The sequence below is a fragment of the Eupeodes corollae genome, chromosome 1, assembly GCF_945859685.1.
Source record: "Eupeodes corollae chromosome 1, idEupCoro1.1, whole genome shotgun sequence".
Lineage (NCBI taxonomy): Eukaryota > Metazoa > Arthropoda > Insecta > Diptera > Syrphidae > Eupeodes > Eupeodes corollae.
The window spans coordinates 175,224,529-175,245,691 of record NC_079147.1 but is presented as its reverse complement, the minus strand read 5'-3'; the positions used below and the strand labels follow the sequence as shown (position 1 = coordinate 175,245,691).

Genomic DNA, 21,163 nt, shown 5'->3' with positions numbered 1-21,163 from the left:
CGATCTACATCGTGACCTTCAAATTGAAATGGTTACAGAAGTGGTTAAGAAACACGCTGTATCACACAATCAGCGACTGCAAAGTCATACTAACTCTGAAATGGAGACCGTATTAAATGTACGAGACAATGTTCGGAGATTAAGAAGAACCAAGCCTCATGAGCTGATGGGCTAAAAGCTACGGGAAAGTGTTATAACCTTAAACTTCCCCCAATGCGATTTTAAAAATTAAGAAATAAAAATCATCTGTCGATCTTTCATAGATTGGTCCTGATTCACCGGTGGTTTTAGTGCGGTAAGAGTCCCACACTACTCGGTACCGATTCTTACCGAGTGTCTTTTGAAGATTTCCATCGGATATAAAAAAAAAAAAAAAAAAAAAAACAGTAGAGTCAACATTTTTGAAATTCCTCAAATTACTCTTACTATTTGTTGACATATTACATGTGAGTCGCTTCTTGTAACAAAATATTTACTTATTGTGGTGAAGATGCAACCAGTATCAAACTTCACATTTCCTAGGTAACATTGGTGAATATACAACCTACCAAAAAATCGTTGCACTATGGCGGTGTTAAGACTAGGAAACACACAAATATTGGCAAACCTTTCATTGAATTTTGATCCTTAATATTTAGAAGGTTAAACACAAACTTGTCAGTTTTTAACTTCCCATAGGAAGTTATTGTAATGGGTCCGATTTGTCAAATTGAAAATTTGGCATTTCTCGACGTTTCAAGGTCAATAGAGCGAAATAAAGGATTTTTAGAAAGATGTCTGTGCGTGTGTACGTACGTTCGTACGTCCGTACGTCCGTACGTTCGCGACGTTTTTTTTGTTGTCCATAGCTCAAGAACCAGAAAAGATATCGACGCCAAATAAATTTTGTTATACAGATAATAAGGCAGAAAGATGCAGAAAGGGCTCTCAAGAAAATTGCGTGGGTGGTTTTTTTACCATAGCAGTTTAAAAAAAGGTGAAAATTTTGGTTAACCCTAAATATCTTACGAACCAAAAATGTTAGAGAATTGAATTTAATTTTATATAATAAACTGTAACGTGAACTCAAAGAAATATATTTTTTGAAAAAAATCTATCTAACGGTTTTTTTATAAATCAAAAAAACTGAAAAAAAAATTTGTCACCTTCAAAATTTAACGACTTAAATATAATTTCATCTCCAAAACAAATTTGAGCAACGGAGAACAATGTTTTTGAAATCTGATAAAATTTTGAGAAAAATCGAATTGACAGTTTTTTTTATAAAAAATAAAAATCTAAAAAAAACATTACTCAAAGTTGGTAAAAATTCAATATTGATTCAAATATCTTTTCAAAAACTTGAAATTTAGGCTTTAAACTTATTTTATCTTATAACAAATATTGTTTTCAACATTCGATAAAATTTTGAAAAAAATCGAATTGACGGTTTTTTCTACAAAAAATTAAAAACCGAAAAAAAATTAATAAAAGTTGGTAAAAATTGATTTTCGACTAAAATATCTTTTCAAAACTTTGAAATATTGGCTTCAAACTAATTTTATCTTATAAGAAATATTGTTTTCAACATTCGGTAAAATTTTGAGAAAAATCGAATGGACAGTTTTTTTACAAAAAATAAAAACTTAAAAAAATTTAACAAAAGTTGGTAAAAATTGATTTTCGACTCAAATGTCTTTTCAAAAATTTTAGATATTGGCTTCAAACTTATTTATTTTACAAAAAATATTGTTTTCAATATTCAATGATTTTTATATAAAAATCCAACAGTCCGTTTTTTCATAAAAAATAAAATCTACAAAAAATAGTACGCAAATTTGGTAAAATTGATACTAGTACATATAGACAAACTTTTAAGCAAGACAAATCGACAGACGGGATGGGAAGTTATCAGTGTGGGTCGCATCCCAGCCTCTTTTTTTTTAAATCCATTCCTTTTATACAAATTGTCGTAATCTATTTGAAAGTCGTCTATGGTTATTTTTGAAGTTTTATACAGTTAAAAACAGTTTAATTATAGGTTCCACGTTTTTATTTTTAGATTCTAGACTATCATTTTAAAATAGGGTTTAGTTTAGCAGAGACTTATCAAGGAACTATGAATATGGCCCATTATGTAAATGCAAGTAGTGTATTTTTGGTCTTAGAACATAAACTAACATTTACAAAGCTCAAACCCTCTATAGGACGATACCCCTTTGCGTATATTAAAACATATATGAGAGCAAACCAAAAAACCAAACTAAAATTTTTTCAATCAATTATTGTTGATACAACAAAGTGTCTCTTTATTTTAGTCTGTTTCAAATTCTCAGTATTCGTAAGTTTCAATACTGAATGTAATAATTTCTCCACAGGAAAAAATGTTAAGATGCCACCGAAATCATATTGAAGATTGTTTATGCAAAACCAGGTAGTTTTGTCTGATTAGTTGAAAGAACCTACTCTATGGTGCTTCCAGTCACCAAAACTACCAACATATCAGGTCCTTATTAATACCGAGCAATTAATGTGTTGTCAAAAAAAATTCTTCACGTTGTGATAAAAAACAATTTCAAAAATGTGTTTACGGAAGGAAGTCTTCTTTTCGTAGAAAGTAATTCTGAATCAAGGAAAAACTAAATTTGTGAATTTTTGCTAAACTTAATAATTGCTAACTGCAAGACAAAAATAAAACAAAAAAGAGGCTGGGATGCGACCCATACTTATGTACATAAACATAACTTCGCATTGGTGCCAGTGCAAATTGGTTTATATAAAAGCTAATTACAGAATCCGACGAATGAGTTGTGAATGGATTCGAAGTGAGTTTTTGACATTTTTTGTATGATAGAAATGTAAACATTGGTATTTGACGCCTTAACTTATTGGATTTTCTAATCGTTGTTGTTATATTTTTTAAAAAAGTCGAATTGTTATTTATATAATACAACTCCAAATATTGCTGTTAAGATATTTGATTCGGAAATCTATTTTTACTGTTGCTAATGCAAGACGCTGTGATGAAGGCAGGCACCAGGTGGAACAACATCACCACGTGTCAAGCCACAAAAAACATCTGGCCAACAATGGATTTAAAACGTGGTGCTTGCTCCCTCTAAGCAGATGGCAAATAAGCTCGATAATAGGTGTCATAACCGGACACTGTCTAATAGGAAAGCACGCCACGAGACTAGGCGTATTCTCAAATGACTTTTGCAAAAGCTGTATGGACGAGGAAGAGGAAGAAACGGTTCTTCATCTTCTCTGCACATGCCCTGCTCTAGCTCGAAAACTCAAGAATTACCTTCTTTAACGATCTAAGCAATCTAAATCATATCGGTATAACCAGCCTCTCACGTTTCGTAAGGGACTCAAGCTAGTTCCATTGAGCTTAAGAGGAACCCTTAAGATTCGTGTGGTATCACAATGGGCCATTAAACTGGCCTAAGTGTGTCCGTTTCCATCTTGGACAGCCACTTTAACCTAACCTAACCTTGGATCTGTATTTTTAGTAATTATCATGGGAACTCTCCACGCAGGTGGATTTGATGTTGTTTGGAAACGAAACATGGATAGTGGTCGAATTGAAATACCTGGGTAACTTAGACTTTTCTTAATGACATAAGTAAACATTTTCTAAATATATTTTCAGACTAACATTTGATCCAACACACCGGATTTCGATGATAGCTGTTTTAATTGGAGGAACTGTCAATACAATTCAGGGCACATCTTAAAGTCAACCAGCTGTTCAGAGATTTCTTTCTTTGCCTTCAGTTAGAGAAATCAAAAAATGTCTTATATTTTTTACCCTCGGTTTGACACTTTTGCTATTGTCATGTGTATATGTTGGATTAGTGACTGTTAATGGATTTCTTGAAAATCATTGATTGCATACTATAAGCATAGATATTGCAATGTTAGAAATGTATGCTTGATTGTATTTTGCTATATAAATTTAAAAATTAAATAGACCTGGTACGAACCGGTTTTGCAAAAGGAATGGGTACTTGTTGTATATGAACGATTTTGTTGTTGGGTATTCTCTACTCGGAGACACGTCTTCGACTTACTAAATGTTGGACGAATTACATGCGATTCCTTGTGTGGCATTTCCATAGTGAGAGCTAGATTACAGCACTTCTCGAAATCAAGGCTTGTATCGTTCACCAATGCTTCTGAATCTCCTCTGACCGAATACCAGCGATGAACCTATCTGTTAACGCATCATCTAGAGTTTGAGCCTTCCATTGAACTGGGGATAGCACTTCTGGTTCTTCGAACTTATCGCATCACTTGACGACCTGTGCTCTATTAGGCTTCAATGACAACAAGTAACCTCCAGAAAGCACATATTGTGCTCGCTGAAGCTTTGAGATGCATGATGAATTCGTTTATACTTTCGCCATCTTTTTGATAAGTTTTGTTTAATTTATAGCGCTCGGCACGAATATTAATTCTCGGTGTAAAATGTGATTTTTATGATAACAAAAGCTCTTCAAATTTCATATTTTAAGGCTCTTTAGGTTGCACTTAGTCGTTTAGAATTTTATAACAATTTTTTCCAATTAAAGTTAACAGAATAAAGTCTTCATTTTCTTCCTTCACTTCATTTATTTGAAAAAAAAAAAATGCACAATCTATCTTCGTAGGAATCGATAACCTCTCCTGGCTCGAATTCTTCCACTTTGCCAACGAAATGATTAGATGACATTTTAATGATGACATTTTTCGAATGATTGACTTTTTTAATGTAATTTTTTTGATTTTTAGTTTTATCCTCGTCGCCAATGTTTTATTTACTCGTTTAAATAAAAGACAATGAACTTTTTATTTAATTCACAAGTAAATAACTCTTACGTGGTAACCTTATGCTGGTTGGAATCAGAGAGTCCTGAAAAGCTTAGATCAACATAATTAGTTGGTAGCACAAAATTCAGTAGTTCGTGCACCTAACTTTGAAATTTAATAATAAGTCAGGAGTATAATGTTTTTGCCTACCTGCTGATTGCTTTGCCTTATACTTACAGAAACTAAAAAATATCTGATCACAAACAGTACACCATTAAGAATTGCCGCCTCAAGCCCTTTTCAAGTTGATCCCGTCACTGGTTTTGAGTAATAGTAAACGTTTATTTGAAGCACTTAATAAAACATTGAAAGATCACGCATTTAACTCTTTTGCGATTTCCGCCAAGCATTGCCAGTAAGATCAAGATCAACTTCAGCCTACAAAATAATTGCTTGCCTCAAATTATCGAATCCATAGCGCTATTTGAAAAAACTGCAGTTGACAACAAACATGAAAGATGCATTGCTTAACGATACGTCTGCTAAAGATTTCTCTGAGCAATTGCTAATTACCGGTAATTATGGAGTACCTGTCGACGAATCGAGCGGATTGGTTTTATTTAATCATAATTTCTGTAACTTCATCTCATCCACAGACAAACTTACCAAAATAGTATTTGCCAGAATTATAAGTATAAGAAAACTCAAGGTAATCGTTCTTTTGTCGACCGATGGTTTATTGCAATTAAACTTGGAACTAGACAGTTGGCTTCTTTGATGTTTTACATAAACGAGAATCCATGAGTTTAGACCTAGAAGATGATTGATGGGAGTACATTTTGAATGAATGATGAATAATGAATGTCTTAAGATCCTTACATAATTGACCACAAAAATAACGAATAGTTGAGTGAGCGAGTCTTATCGGCTACGAAAGAAGATGTATAAATGATCTAAGCTTTATAATTCAGAATGAGATCATTGGTACAATGTATTCATTCAATTCTATTGACTATGTACCGATTAAATATGAAGCAATCAACTATCCAATTGAATTTTTGAACTCCTTGGGCGTGCCTGATTTACCACCACGACCGCACAATTTATGCTTACATAAACTAAACAAAACCGTGCAAGGGTACTAGTTGGGTAGTAAGTACATTCATGATCCATTTGATTTTCATGATGATACTCAACAGAAGGTGAAGAAGTTCTCATTCCGAGGATTCCGATCTATATGAACATTACTATGTTAGAAGTCCGATAAGGAAAGTTTGTGGTTTGAATTTGGAATATCCTTGTTTTTTTCATGGTTAATTATATGCATGCATTCCTGAAGTATTTTTCGATCTGTAGGAAATTTTAGGATCTATTTGTAGATTTTCTTAAAAAGAGCACATATTTTTTTAAATATTCGTTTATTTTATTTGATGGCATTTCATTGTTTATTTTTTTATTTATTTTTTTGCTTGTTCATTTATCATAGGAAATATAGAGCTTTTGTTTATAACTTAAGAGATAGGTAAAGTAAAAAAATGTTGTAATAAACAAATGAAAAAATGAAAACTAAAATAATAATAAAAATAAAAAAGAAAACATAATATTATGCAGCATTGCGTGTATGGAAACAAAAATAAAAACGTCAACTAGATTAACAATTCAAAAGTCTTCTCAATATTGATATCCACTACCGTCATTTTCACCGTTTTGTCCGCCGGCACCGAAAGCACTGCCTGCGGAGCCTTGCTCGTATGAGTACCCATTGCTGCCACCGTTGCCGTTGCCATTGCCATTGCCATTTCCATTGCCATTATGTCCACCACCGTTGCGCTTGCCATTGCCATTGCCATTTCCATTACCATTGCGGCCATTGCCATTTGGTCGACCGTTAGAATAGCCATTTGCACCTAGATCTTGTCCACTTGGTCTGCCACTTGAGTAGCCATTACCATTATTATCTTGACCAGAGGACTGTCCATTCGAATAACCGTTTCCATTGCCATTAGGTTCACCACTTGAATAACCGTTTGATCCGAGATCTTGACCACTTGGTCTTCCACTTGAATAGCCATTACTGCCTAAGCTTTGTCCATTAGATCCACCACCATTGTGACCATGCCCATTGCCATTTCCATGTCCATTACCATTGCCGTGATGTCCATTGCTATGATGTCCATTGCCATGTCCGTTGCCATTCCCATGACCATTGCCGTTCCCATGGCCATTGCCATTTCCATGCTCATTGCCATTTCCATGACCATTGCCGTTTCCATTTGGTCGTCCACTCGAATAACCCTGAGCTCCTAGATCCTGTCCCGATGATGGATATCCACCTCCGTTAGCTTCACTACCAGGTTGATTGTAGTCGTAACCATCGGCACCTCCAGCTCCATTTCTTCCATCAGCTCCGCCTTCAATAGCATCTCCCTCATATCGGATTTGTGGTCGATATCCTTCTTGGTCAGCTTCGTATTCAACGATCTAAAAAGAAAAAAGTGCATCCCATTGGATGTTTGCCCTGAAAACTCGTTTTTGAAGAACGCTTTTTCCATCCCTTACTTGCTTCCTACCATCTGGCAATAGAACATTGTACTGACCAGTTGCCAAATCTCCATCGCGCATCTCCGAATGCCCAAACGACAAACCACTTGGTGCATCCTCAACTTCGTAGCTAAATTCATATTTAGCTGGTTCCTATATATATTAAACGGTAGTTTTTGTTTTTGTTTATTAATTTCGGAACAAAGTTATGATAATTAAGTTTCTGTTTATTAAATATATTTTGTGTATCTTTTGGATGTACTGTTCTGTTCTGAAGCATGAGTGGAAGGAGCCAAGTAAGATAGAGATGTAAGTAGTTTTCTATGTTTTCTATGTTTTTTTACACACTACAATTAGGCATAGAAGATAATGGTTAGCAGTTAATATAAGGGTAGTTTGCACTTACGTTATTTTCGTCATCACCACCTGAAGAACCGCCCCCATTACCACCCTGCGAATAATCATAACCATCAGCGCCATTGTGTCCTCCGTTGCGGTGTCCGTTGCCGTTACCGTTGCCGTTGCCATTACCGTTACCATTTCCATTATGTCCATGACCTGGTGCTAGATATTCTGAGGATGGTCCAGCTCCTGGAGCTCCATAGGTATCCGATGGCCTTCCTCCGTTTCCACCACGTCCGTGACCATTTCCGTTGCGACCATTTCCAGATGCTGGTGGTCCATAACTGTCAGATGGTCGTTGAGAGTCGCTATGTCCTCCGTTTCCGTTCGTGGGTGCTCCATACGATTCCGATGGCCGTTGAGCTCCATTACCATTAGATGGTGGTCCATATGAGTCAGATGGTCTATTGCCAGATGAACCAGATCCACCATTTCCATTTTGACCAGGGGCACCATAAGTCGATGAAGGTCTTCCTCCTCCATTGCCATTCTTTCCGTTGTGTCCAGGGGCTCCGTAGGTCGATGATGGCCTAGATCCACCGTTGCCATTTTGCCCGGGAGCTCCATAAGAAGATGATGGTCGTCCATTACCGTTTCCATTTTGGCCTGGTGCTCCGTAGGTGGATGATGGTCTTCCCCCGCCATTTCCATTTTGTCCCGGGGCTCCATAGGTATCAGATGGAGTTCCACCTCCATTCGAACCACTGCCGCCATTTCCCCCAATTCCCGGAGCTCCATAACTAGAAGAAGGCCGCTGGCTTCCACCATTACCGTTACCATTACCATTAGAACCACTACCTCTTCCGGGGGGTCCATAAGAGTCTGAAGGTGGCAGGTATGAATTGACTGGTGGTTCAGGACGGGCCAACACCGTTGACACTATCAGCATAAGGCACACAATCTTCAAATTAATGAAATTAACAGTTAAATATCCATACAAAATGTTGTTGAAGCCTTTACATACCTTAAGCATTGTAAACCCAAAATTCTCGGAACTTTAAGCAGCAATAAGAACTTCAAAAGACCTTTTGATAGATTTTTCTTGAAAATAAATTTTAAACTCTGTTTGAGATTTTCAGAGCGAGGGAGAAAGAGAGAGGTGTAATGTTTTCAGTGTCCTTTCTTGCTTTGTATGATGGCTTATCCAAACAACCAAGATCGAAATCCAAATTCTGACTGATTTTACGATTGAAAATGTACCACTATTTATACGTCGAAAAACCTAGATGTCTTTTTTGGTGCCCATCATCAAATGCTCAAATGCATTTTGTATCTTTTTATTTAGTATTGTTTTTTTTTGTCTAATTCACTTTTCACGATTCTTGTGAAGATGCACACAGTAGGTACATACCTTTTCAATATTATAAGAGAGAGGAAAGATGACACGTCTTCGTCGCTTCTTACTCGATATAACTTGAGTTTCATTTTTCTGATTCCAATTCCAAGTTGAACGCTGAAGCAGCCGCCGCGCAGCCGCCGCCACCACCATCAACATTCGATTTAGATACAAAAACAAACTCACAGAACGAAGGTGAAACAAAAACGAATGCACATATCAACTAGATAAAAGATACTGTGCCAAAACTTCGTGTGAATGTGTGGGGAGAAAGACACAAACTTTGAGAAAAAATCGTGCACAGCTGGGATGATGTAGCTTGTTACTTCATCTTCATCCCAAATCCGAGAATGCATTCATGAGCGCGCGGCGGTACATTACATATAGAAGATATCTGGGACCATCATCATCAGATCGTTACAAAAATCATTTTCTCACCTTCAACAATCCATCTGCCAAATGTGTGTTACCAATTATTCCACACAGAAAGCACAAAGCACAAAAGAATCTTCAGAGAGACGGGACTGTCTGTCTGTCTGGTCTGGGCCAAATAGATACACCTACAACCTAGAAAATGAAAAGGATGTACTCGTATGGTGCGCTGTTTGTTGATTATCAGATTTGAGATTATGCAAACTGTCTGAAGGATGTTTTAACCACACGTTGCAAAGATATAGATAAAGATAAATATGTATACACAACTAATATGTTGATGGTTTAACTTGTTTCGATTAAGATAGGTACCTACAATCTATGTACTGTACATGCGCACGCGCGCATTCATTCATTCAGCATTCAGATATCTATAAAGGGGTTAATTTGTTCGCTGGCGACCTCTTGATGCATTTTGGGTCAGATACGCGGCGGAATGCTTCTGTTGTTTTACATTTCTTTAGTTTTTTGTTTTGTTATTCCATATGGCATATGGTAGGTTTGGTACGAGTACCTAAAACGTATTTCTTAAGGTTTAATTTAAGTTGAGTTTTGCAAGTCAGTTTTTTGTATAGATATGTAATTTAAAACCATTATACTTAGGCGGCGAAGTTATTGTTATTATGTTAATGTTGATTAGACAAAGTGCCACGATGTGACTTTTGTTAATTGTATATGAACAGTAGCTGACCCACGCACATTTGTGGTTCTTGCAACATAAACAATGAGAAACAACAAATTCTTTCACCAGAAAATAAGATTTTGGGTGATAGTATTTATTACTTGTACAGATGCAGATGCTTGCATAATAAAAACCTTTAGAATTAACAAATTTCACAAAATATTTGATACTAGAAATAGTTAATTGATTAAAAAATGTACACTTATTTTTTTAATAATATTTTATATAGACATTTGCAAAGATACGTAACCTAAATGCATAACATATTGTACAATTAAGTAATTATTGAAAAACACATTGTGTAAACCTTAAAAAGAGCCAAGCTGTTAGGAGTAACGTTGTTACCTACTCCAGATAAAAAACGACGTTCATTTTAGCACCCTATGTAAAATAGATTATGGTCTCTATGTTAATGGAAAATGCTCAACCACTATTATAAATCTACTGAAATCTGAATACCCACCAGTCAGCAATAAGAAGTATCAATGCCTACCGAACAGCCAGAATTGAGAACATCATGGCGAAAGCTGGACATCCCACCTCGGAAGAACGTCAATCAGCAAATTTCATTCAAACATTTATTTTCTTTATCATCGACTCAACGAGCAAAAGAAACATGGACAAGCGTCTTCCATCCACGATCACTAAGGTTTTATCAAAAGCCCAACAAATGGGTTTACCCTTCAAACGGATTAAATGTTACACTCTAACCCTCCCATCTTGGAACATAAGCCAATAGTCTTTTTTTAACTAAAATTAACACAGTATAATAAAGTCAACGCCAATAGCAGAATTTTTCTAGAAACAATAGATGGGTCATAGTCCGATTATAACACCTCCTTTGCTGTAACTGAAGAGAATGGCTCCTTGCTAAAGGCAGGAATTATATGGAATTACTCATCTATATTTCCTACTGAATCGTTACTTTGCTATCCACGAAGCTGCGAAAAAGGTACCACAATCCAATTCCAAATTAGTGACATGCACCGATAGTCTTTCGGTTCTTCGGGCCGTTTCCAACTAAAACCACAACACCAGGTTGATTAACAGCATACGTGACCTTCTAATAAGGAAGCCCAACACAATTAAAATTATATGGGTACCAAGCCATATCGGCATATCAGGCAACGAGCACACTTAAAAAGCTGCTAAATCTTGCAATAGACTCTCCGTTTTCACCTTCGACATACGAGTACATATTTTCCAAAAAAAAGACATTTAACGAGTCATAAAGAAACAAAATTCTTTGCTACTCCAAAATGAGCATTGATCGACGCATACCAAGATACCCACCATCTGTATCCAGATTGAAAATAAAAATAAATAAATACATTCGGTGGCGCAACAGTCCGTTGAGAACTAGTGCCTAGTGACTTACAACTCTCTACCATTCCTGTGTGAGGGATGGAATGGACCAGATTTACAGTATCTTATTTCATACGACTTTAATTAGGACACATCACAATAACCCACCAACATATCTTATGAAAAGAAAATCACCATAGTGCCCAGTCCGTAACATTACCTTAAACATCTTACACCTCTATTTTACCAAATAATCAAGACATTTTCTCATTTTTCAATAGTATTGATATCGAAAATATTTAAAAGATCGAAAATTATCTAAATGTTAACAAATTTGTTATCTATTAGATAAATTAATTTATTCTTTGAGTGGAAAGCTTTGGAGCTAGTGCTTCTTCACTATAAGCATGTAATTTGTAATTGAATGTTCATGAATAATAAAAATAATAATAAATGCATAACATATTATGTACACCATTATATCAAATTCAATCGCCTCGCCTGGAAGTTTTTTGTTTGTAATCCTGGTAGGGGGTGAGTGTTTGAAAATATGCGAAAATGATTACCGCATGAGTGATTTACACTTTGTATCACATGAAAAGGGGTCAAGCTTTATTTCGAAGTAGGTCATAAAAAGTGCCTGTTTTTTGTGTCACATGAAAGGTACAAGATCTAAATTTACCTTTTAGTGTGTTTTAAATCAGATAAAAGAATACTCTGATTGTTTGGAGTTAAGTATAAGTATTAATTTGATAGAATTACATATGTGTAAAGGTAAGGGTCTAACCAAGGAGGAAATAGGACAAATTCGAGTTTATCGGGATCTCGGCAAAACTATCTGTTTTTTAGCCAGTAACTGTATACAACTACATCAACGACCCACAAAGGTAACCGTTTTTTAATGTAATGTTTATACATTTTAAATTTATATTTACTATTTAAGGGCTAAAGTAGAAAATTACTAATTTGGACGACTCTCTACATATTAAAAGTATTGTAAGATTTCGACAGAATTCTCAATTTGTTTTTGGTGCATTTCACGAAAAAATGTTAGAAATTGTGTTGAAACGTAGCTTTTCCAAATAAAATATATTCTGTTCTTGTCGGCATTTCTATTAATGCAAAGAACGCTACAAAAATATTACTGCAGACAATTAAAAAGTTCGCCAGAGAATGTGATCTTTTTTCGTAGGAAAATTAAACAGATTTGTTTTGAAAAATGTTTTGGCTTTTTTTTACGTTTTTTTTCAGGACTTAATTTTTGTGAGCCTATTATTACTATGGCTGTCATATCATTTTTGGGACACTTATATTCCTTCAATTCTAGATTAAATGTCAGTTCTAGTGTATCCAAAGCATATTCACTTACAAAATCAGATTTCTTTCAATTTCTTTTCTTACTTGTTTCAATATTTAATATAAAATTAATTTTGAAAGCAAAAAGCACTTTAAGAAAGCCTTGCACGATTTATTTGCGTCAAGAAAAAAATGCACGACTCGTTCCTACGAACTTGCTTATTGTATCCAAAAAGTTTGTTTTGAAAAATTTAAACTCTATTATTTTTTTCAAAAAACCTTAATTTTTTAAAATTTATATTTAAAAATCGTTAGAGCAATTTTTCCATAATTAATCGTGTATATCAAAATTGTCAATGCTGGTCTTAAGATATTTAGAGCTAATTAATATACGTTCTAAATTTCAATTTCGTAAGGAAATGATAAACTATTTTCAAAATATTGAATTTAAAAAAAAATGATTAATATTGTCTAAAAAAAATGACATTTTTGATCATCAAATTGTAGTGAAAACTCAAGGAGGTTCTTGTGTCGACCGATAGTTTATTACTTGCGACATATAGGAACTATATGGCAAGTTTTGCATTCGTGCAAAATTTCGAACTCGAGATTTTAATCAAACATGATATTACGATGTTAGAGAGTCGAAATAAGTGGGTCCCGCGATTCCGTCCGGTCGGTTTTGTCTGTCTGTCCACGCTCCTACAGCCTAAACCATTGGGTCGATTGAGTTCAAACTTGTAAGTCAAGGTTTTGAGCAGATTTGTTTTAGGCTTTTTTTTATATTTTTTTTAAGATCAAAACTAACAGTGGCCCCCCTACATTTTTTTGGTCAAAAAACGAAAATTCAAATTTTCTCAAAAACAAACCGATAGATTTTTTTTAATTAATTTTAATTTTAAACTTTGCTTATTTTAATAAGAAAAACATATTTTTGTATTGCTACGAAAAGGTACTGCTCATAGAACCGTTATTTTGTTTTTTTTAATTTTCTCAGCAACTTATGAACTGATTTCAATAATTTTTTTTCTGAATTTTTATTTTTCAAAATTCTATATCTCAAAAACCGTTCAACATTTTTCTTACGAAATTCAAAAGTAAAGCGTGTATTTACAATCACTAAACAAATGCATAACAAAAATATTTTTAGAACAAAATTGAAAAGTTTTATACATACAAAATTAATTTTTAAAAAAACCGCTTCAACGATTTTCAAAAAAAAATTGAAAAATCAGGGGTTTTTTGGTTTATAAAATGGCCTTTAAATTTTTGAATATAAACTTATTTTTCAAATAAAATTTTGAATCTTAAAATAGTATAAAATGTATTTTCTATTAGAATCACTTTTCAACGTACGAATACACATTATACCTGTATAGGTGTTACGTACAACCTCTACAACTACTTCTTACGTGTCACTTCATAACCAAAATCCAAAACGTACAAGAGCTTGACTGTAAACAACACATGAATAGCAATTTCTTGTACTTTAACGAAAAAAGTAAACTGAACGTAACAACTTCATGTTTGCGCTAAAAACTTGTAGGAAGTACCTTCTACCTTCTAATAGCATTCAATCATTATCATCATAAACAGGGCAGAGCACACCAATGAACCATTCTTTATTCGTTTTAGACACCTGCCTAACTACACAACCAATAGGCGATCGCTTAACAATTTAAACACACATGTTCTTTCTCTTTCTTATCATTAGATAATTTACTTTACATCCTGGTCCTTCGAATATGAAATTAAAAAAGCTTTGAACGAACTAGTTGAATACACAAACAATTGTTTTCGTTAAGTAGCTTTTTTAATTTCCGGGATGAAATGTCCTAGGATAAGTTCTAGGGACGAATCACAAGTTTTTTCACAAATCAAATGGCATTTATATATTTGTAGAGAAACTTATTTTACAGGTTTATTTTTAAATCTTATATTGGTACTTTTTAAAACAGATTCTTTTTATACAGGAGCAAGTTCGTGCGACCTAGTCTTGCATTTTATTGCAATTAAACTTAAAACTAGACAATTCGATACATAAAAATACGAAGCATGTCATACATATATATAATGTCGCATTGTACGAGCGATGACTTGCGTTATTAATTTCTTGTCGAGTTATTTGATATTTTACATAAACGAGCATACGACCCCATCTGCGGTACTGGACACCCTACTCAACATAACACCTCTTGATATAATTTGCAAAAAAAAAGATGCAAGCTCGCCTCAAAGGTCCGTCGCAGTGGATTGACAACAACATTGGTCACTCCGTAATTCTTAAGTATTTAGAATCAATTCCAAAGCACCCAGACTACACCATTTCCCAACTGCAATTCGACAGAAACTGCCAGATTTTCTTACCTTCTAGATCTTTCTGGGAGGATAGGGCATTCTTGAAAGACGAGTTATCCACTTTTACACAGTTGGATCTAACACAAAAGAAGGGGTTGGTGCAGGTGTGTACTCTGAACGAATGAAGTTAGGTCCGCCATTTCGTCTTGCCAATCATTTAAGCGTGTTCCAGGCGGAACTTTTGGCGATAAAAGAAGTCTTGTCCTGATTTAAGGAAAACGATAGTCAGGCCGCTGAATATCTGGACTCTGTCTCTACAAACTCTATAACAGACTATAAATGTCGATCATTTCTTATGGTTTAATATTCACCTTTGCTGGGTGCAGGGCCACAGAAATAGTACAGTACAACACTTCAACAACAAACATCTGGCTTACACTAGATTTAAAGTGAAGAAGGTGCTCGATAAATCAGTGTCATAACCGGGCACTATCTAATAGGAAAGCATGCCACGCGGCTAGGCGTATTCTCAAATGACTTTTACAGAAACTGTATGACCGAGGAAGAGGAAAGAGAAGGAAACAATTCTTCACCTCCTTTATACATGCCTTGCTCTGGCTCAAAAGAATTACCTAGAAGAATTCTTCTATAACGATCTCAATCATATAAAAATAATAAGCCTCTCACGTTTCGTAAGGGACTTAAACTGGTTTCATTAAGCTTAGAAGAAAGCCTCAAGATCATATATGGTATTACAATGAGCCATGTGTCTTACTCCATCACGGACTGTTCAACCTAACCTAGATCTTTCTAGTGTAAAAAATTAATGTATGGGGTTATTTGATTTTTCATTATTATTATTTATTTCACTATAAAGACCCATTATGGTCGCTGATAATTGGATAGGTTAGGCATCATCTATTTTTATGCACATATTGTAGGCATATCCTGAACCAGCCAGATGACTGGTACGCAAATTTGTTATATAAACTGAACTTCGACACATTAGGTTAGTTTTGGCCCCCTAGTGAATGGTTTCATCAGGCTTTTGGAGCCTTTTCGATACGTTTCATTTGGAGGAGTTGCAGGTTGTTCGCACCGTTTTAAGTGTAATTTGATTCCCAGAGCTGAAAGGTATGTTTTTATTGGTTTAATAAGCTTTCACTTAAAACATAGTGGTTATATAGGCCTAATGCCTCATACCCATACAGCAGCGATGTTTCAATAGTACAAGCGAAAGATGATGTACAGGCCTTACAATATCTGAAATCAATTCCATCTCTTCAAATTTCTTCATAATTTTGCCAATTGCTTGCGTAGTTGGACGACTACATAAACCAAATTCTTCTCTTAAAGCACCATATTATGTGGCTGTGGCAGAACCATAGGTTTTAAAAATTTGTATGCGTTGTGCGATAGTTTAACGATCCATTTTATTAATGTCAGACTTTCAACTGAAAAAAATAGGTTTTACAACTTAGTTTGACAGATGTCGATTTCCAGTCCTATACTTTTGAAATCGTAAAACGGATAACCCAGCCTTTCTTTATATGAGATTCTGGCTCTACCAGTTTGTATAGTTTCAGTAGTTTTTATTATTGTTTAACAGTACAACACTGAAAAAACAAAGAAATTTCAAAGCGTGTTTTTGTTTTTGACTCAGGACTTGCTGAAAATGTATTTGCATAGAAAGTGGGGAGAATTTCATCGTATCTTTCAGATTTTTAATTTATTTTCGCAGATTTTTTTGATTTCATACTCATTTGGGATAAAATCTTAATTTTCGTTGAAGCGGTTATTTGTTTCCGCTATTATGACTTTACTTAAAGACTCCTAGTTGAATTCTTTGTTAAGATAATGCACCATACTCCTCTACTCGGAAGCACTTTATTAAATCCCTGAAGTTAACTTTTTTCATTTGATTAATTCTTTTTAAAATTATAGGTAAAATTATTAAATAAAATTTGGATACAAGAGAATTGCATTATTTATAAATCTAACCGCTTAAACTTCTTCGCTGCATGCGATCTGTCATTGCTTATGTTTAAACTTAAATATTGTCAGCGAATTCAATCTAAGGACACCATTTTTCACTAACTCTTACCTTCATGAAAATATCTTCGCTAGTAAGCGAGCTGTGGCACTTTTTTAAAGGCATTCGTTGTACGAATCTTCTCCGATTATGCCTGTAATAGGGCAAAATATGTTAGTCAATGGCAACATAAACTTAGGAAGTCCAAATACTTTTTTTGCTGCCTTTCCGACTTGACTATTAATGCCCAGTTTTATAAACAACTTTTATACATTTAATATGATTCTAAACTTTAAAATGGGATATTTTGGTTTCACCAAGCGTTTTTAAAGTAAACAAGCGTTAAAACACCTTTTAAAACTAAATGCCCACTTGTGGCTCATTCAATTTTAAAAGTGTCATTAAAAAATGAATATGACAGATTGACAGCTGATGTTTATACAGAATGAATAGGTAAACAAATTCAACATTGCATTACTATTTATTTATCATTTTTATGATTTTAATTTTTGATTAGAATATTAGATTGGTCATCTTCATCTGACGAAGAAAAACAACATATGTACAGTTATTCGCCGTTCAAGAGTATTTCGCGTTCACAAGAATTCATTTTAAGACTATGATGGTATTGACTTCAAAATGAAGTTCCGACTTTCCAAAGCAAACCAAACCGAAATAAACCCGTCAGTGCATTAAATCAAGTGCTTATTGCTTTAAGATTTTATGCGACAGGATCTTTCCAAATCTGCTGTTTGCCCCATTGCACGAAAAATAACCCAACATATATCATTAATGAGACCAACATATAGCATTTATGCAACAGCAGATTATTTTTTTCTTGGTCCTTGGTGCTTCAAGGACTCATATGTTCTTCTTAACTGCACAACACTTCTTTCGACCGAGGTTGCTACAGTGGAGTTAAAGATATTTGTTATCGCCTGCCAAGTTTTTTTTTATCAGCATCGGTATAATTTGTTCCTTGTTCTCTTTTTTTAAAAATTGGTTTTCATATCTAATTTTTGAACGACACGATAACTGAAACGGTTGTTTTTTATTTTGAAGAAGTTTATACTGTTGTATTTTGCGATTCTTGTCATATATAGTACAGTGAGAAATTTCCAACAAAACGATCCGCAGTACCCAGATTTTTGTATTTCAAAATTGGTACAACTGAAAGGAGAGCTGTCAGAATAATATTAAAAAAAAAAACACACAAATAGAAGAAAGTTTTGTGAAAATCAAATGTTAAAATTAACTTGGCAAACAAAAACTAACTAAAACTAATAAAATGGACAATTTTCAAGAAGAAATGGTAAGAAAACATATGGAAATTGAGATTCTATACAAAAAAATTCATTTAACAATTGCTTCAAGGAGGGGCTTTGTTCGTACACTACTACATTAACATGTGCTGTTGAAGCGAGCTTGAAGATCGTCTCAATTCCTTGTATACCTGAATCGAGTTGAAATGAGCTTGATTTGACTCGATTCCCGTCGGAGATCGGAGTCCAGTCAAAATTTAAGAAGAAAAACCTGTGTGGAGGAGTTATGGTCTCTTTATTTGCATGTTTGTGTACAAAAATTATAGTTTTGTTGTAATCAAATTACAAAAAAATGGACATGGAGTAGGTAGCATATTCTTATATGGTGCTGAACTAATCAGTTTTTCATTGTTTAACACGAATCCAACTATCTTACTTGCTCTTTACACATCGAAACTCCATTTGCATTTTAGAAAGTGCTGTCTTAATCATTTTTAAATCTTCTTGTGTGGTGAAAACTCCAAAAATATTCATTTAATCTAAACTGAGATAAACCTTGGGTGGAAACAAAGTAAAACTTAATTATATTTTCTATTGTGTTCTCTTGCAAAATAAGCCCAGTTAGTCCATTTTCATTAACAAAACTAAATAATATCAATAGTAACAATTTATTTTGTTTCCCCAATGGAAAACACATACATAATTCCAAGTGCACAACTACTCAACGAGCACAGCCATCGATATACAAATGCAATATCAATCGTACCAACATTTGAGAACGAAATCACATAAGATCCATTCGCGACTCGTATCAATGTAAAAAAAAACCATCCATAGTAAGATCCTACTCTAACTTTTATAGGTGTTATTCATACTATAGGTATTGTTTTTGTTATTGGTGTAAAATCCTACTTTACTATAGATAGATTTTCCAACAAAACACGCGTATTGCTTTTTTATTTTTTTCTCACAGAAAAAAGGAATTTTATTTTTACAGTGTTGTGAAGAGGACTTTATGTTAACATAAATATCCCTGAAACTTCCCATTTTAAGCTTGGTAAAACTGACCAAATTTAAGGGCCTGATAAAATTTAAACAGCTTTTAGACAAAAGTCCTTTTAGTGTTTGTTTATAAAATCGGACATAAGTCTCACATTGCTTTTATAATTTAATTTAAATCTGCAGCGTGATGAGTTTTTATGCGCCCCAAACATTTTTGTTCTTATTTCCATTTTCAGATTTTCCCTTGAAGTGGGATTGTCTTTTTTTCAATGGTTCCAGGGAAAATTGTATGTTGTTTTTATTTTGAATGGCATAAATGCAAAACCATTACTGTTTATAGACACCTACATAATCTTTGAATACAAATATGTATAATAAACCATATAACTGTCTTCCATGTACATTATGCACAATGCACATGTAATGTTATTATCAGATTTTAGTTAAAACATTAACTTCTTTTAGAAGCCCCTATTGAGGTTACTGTCCCGATACACAAATCGAATGGAACATGTTCTCTTGATATCTTGACAACAGTGATTGTTCAGGAAAAAATGCACAAAAGCAGTAGAGACAAGACAAGACGAAACACCGTTATACTAGACCGATAAATTCAGGTCTTGACTCATTTCCAGCCCTAATTTGCATAAGAACTCCATTCTTGAAAAGCGTTTCTACTTGTAAATACCTTTCAAACATCATACATTTTTTGTTAACAAATAAAATATCACTCTCAAAAGTAAACTACATACAAAAACCATGTACAGCTAATTATTACTTATTTTTAATGCCTCATTTAATTATAGGTTTCATTACATTGCACCCAATTAGTTTTATACATGTGCATGCAAGTCAACTTTAAACAAATGTTGTTCTTTTCGGATAAAATCTCGTGCCTATATAAATAAATTATTGTTTAACCAATAGTTGCAAACATTTTAAGTCTACAACCATGTCGGTTGAACAAATTTGTATAGTTTTGATTGGGCTTATAACCTGTGTTTCAGCTTTGGATTACGTTTTTACGTTGCAAGAAGAAGGAGCAACTCCTTGCCCTGATAGTGAGGATATATTCATCGATGCTTATTTCGATCTTTCAAACATCGAATGGATGCAAATTGATGACGAGACAATTATGATAAGGGGGTATGTAATATTTTTGCAGAAAGTTGACCCCAGTTTGCACGTAAGTATTTATACTTTATATTAAAACTTTCGGTACTAATGCCTCTTTTAGTTTCATATGCAAGTACAAAAACTAAGCAGTGGTCGTTGGATTGAAACTGCTTTTCAAATCGATCGTCCAGATGTGTGCATGACTTTGTTTGACAAATACGAAATTTGGTACGATTTTATCAAGGAACTAGAAGCCAATTCTAATTTATGCCCACCGAAGCCAGGAGTAAGATATACCAAGAGAGAGTAACTATATAGTTTAAGTTTTAAATAACATTTTCATTTTTCCCTCAGACTAAATATGAATTTCATGATAAGAAGCTTTCTACGGTTGTAAGGGATCTGACCCCTGGCATGGAAGGTACCTATCGGTCGTTATTGAAAGTATTTGTTGCGGAGAAAAAAGTCTTTTGTATGATTGTCGAGGGAGATTTGGTGCGAAAATTTGGAAACGATAAAGTGATCTAGCAATTCAAAAGATACAAAATTATTGTATAAATTGTTATGTTTGTATATGATACACTAAGCTATTAAACAATTATAATTACGAGCGTCAAATATATACAATTTTATTGCATTGTTTTCCATATTATAATTTGAAAATAAATAAAAAAATATAAAATATA

The 21,163-nt window shown here is 34.1% G+C and overlaps 3 protein-coding genes across 4 annotated transcripts in view; 2 read left to right on the top strand and 1 right to left on the bottom strand.

Annotated features, from left to right (window-relative positions):
* LOC129942584 (sodium-coupled monocarboxylate transporter 1-like) overlaps positions 1–20,304 on the top strand; it is a 27,909-nt gene extending 7,605 nt beyond the window's left edge. Inside the window, exon 3 of the mRNA XM_056051588.1 lies at positions 20,168–20,304. Coding sequence (XP_055907563.1) covers positions 20,168–20,269 — 102 coding nt within the window. The 3' untranslated portion in view covers positions 20,270–20,304. The remainder of the gene's footprint in view (positions 1–20,167) is intronic.
* On the bottom strand, positions 6,445–8,801 carry LOC129942581 (pro-resilin-like). 2 transcript variants are annotated; one of them, XM_056051585.1, is made up of 4 exons: positions 8,681–8,801; positions 7,721–8,617; positions 7,333–7,467; positions 6,445–7,254 (listed from the first exon to the last, which is right to left on the bottom strand). In XM_056051585.1, exons 1-4 carry the CDS (start codon positions 8,687–8,689, stop codon positions 6,445–6,447), a joined length of 1,851 nt encoding a protein of 616 aa, XP_055907560.1. In that variant the 5' UTR covers positions 8,690–8,801. The 2 variants fall into 2 exon arrangements, with proteins under 2 accessions (XP_055907560.1, XP_055907561.1); XM_056051586.1 differs by lacking the exon at positions 7,333–7,467.
* LOC129942583 (uncharacterized) lies at positions 20,286–21,163 on the top strand. The gene is made up of 3 exons (XM_056051587.1): positions 20,286–20,547; positions 20,599–20,763; positions 20,832–21,163. Exons 1-3 carry the CDS (start codon positions 20,314–20,316, stop codon positions 21,003–21,005), a joined length of 573 nt encoding a protein of 190 aa, XP_055907562.1. The 5' UTR covers positions 20,286–20,313; the 3' UTR covers positions 21,006–21,163.

Bases quoted from the DNA above. Each gene is read 5' to 3' on its own strand.
- LOC129942581 (XM_056051585.1), bottom strand. The intron at 7,468-7,720 runs GTAAGTGCAAAC...TAATATATATAG, and splicing joins GTGGTGATGACGAAAATAAC to GAACCAGCTAAATATGAATT. The intron at 7,255-7,332 runs GTAAGGGATGGA...TTTTCTTTTTAG, and splicing joins TGCCAGATGGTAGGAAGCAA to ATCGTTGAATACGAAGCTGA.
- LOC129942583 (XM_056051587.1), top strand. From the start codon at position 20,314: ATGTCGGTTGAACAAATTTGTATAGTTTTGATTGGGCTTATAACCTGT. The intron at 20,548-20,598 runs GTAAGTATTTAT...TGCCTCTTTTAG, and splicing joins AAGTTGACCCCAGTTTGCAC to TTTCATATGCAAGTACAAAA. The intron at 20,764-20,831 runs GTAAGATATACC...TTTTTCCCTCAG, and splicing joins TATGCCCACCGAAGCCAGGA to ACTAAATATGAATTTCATGA.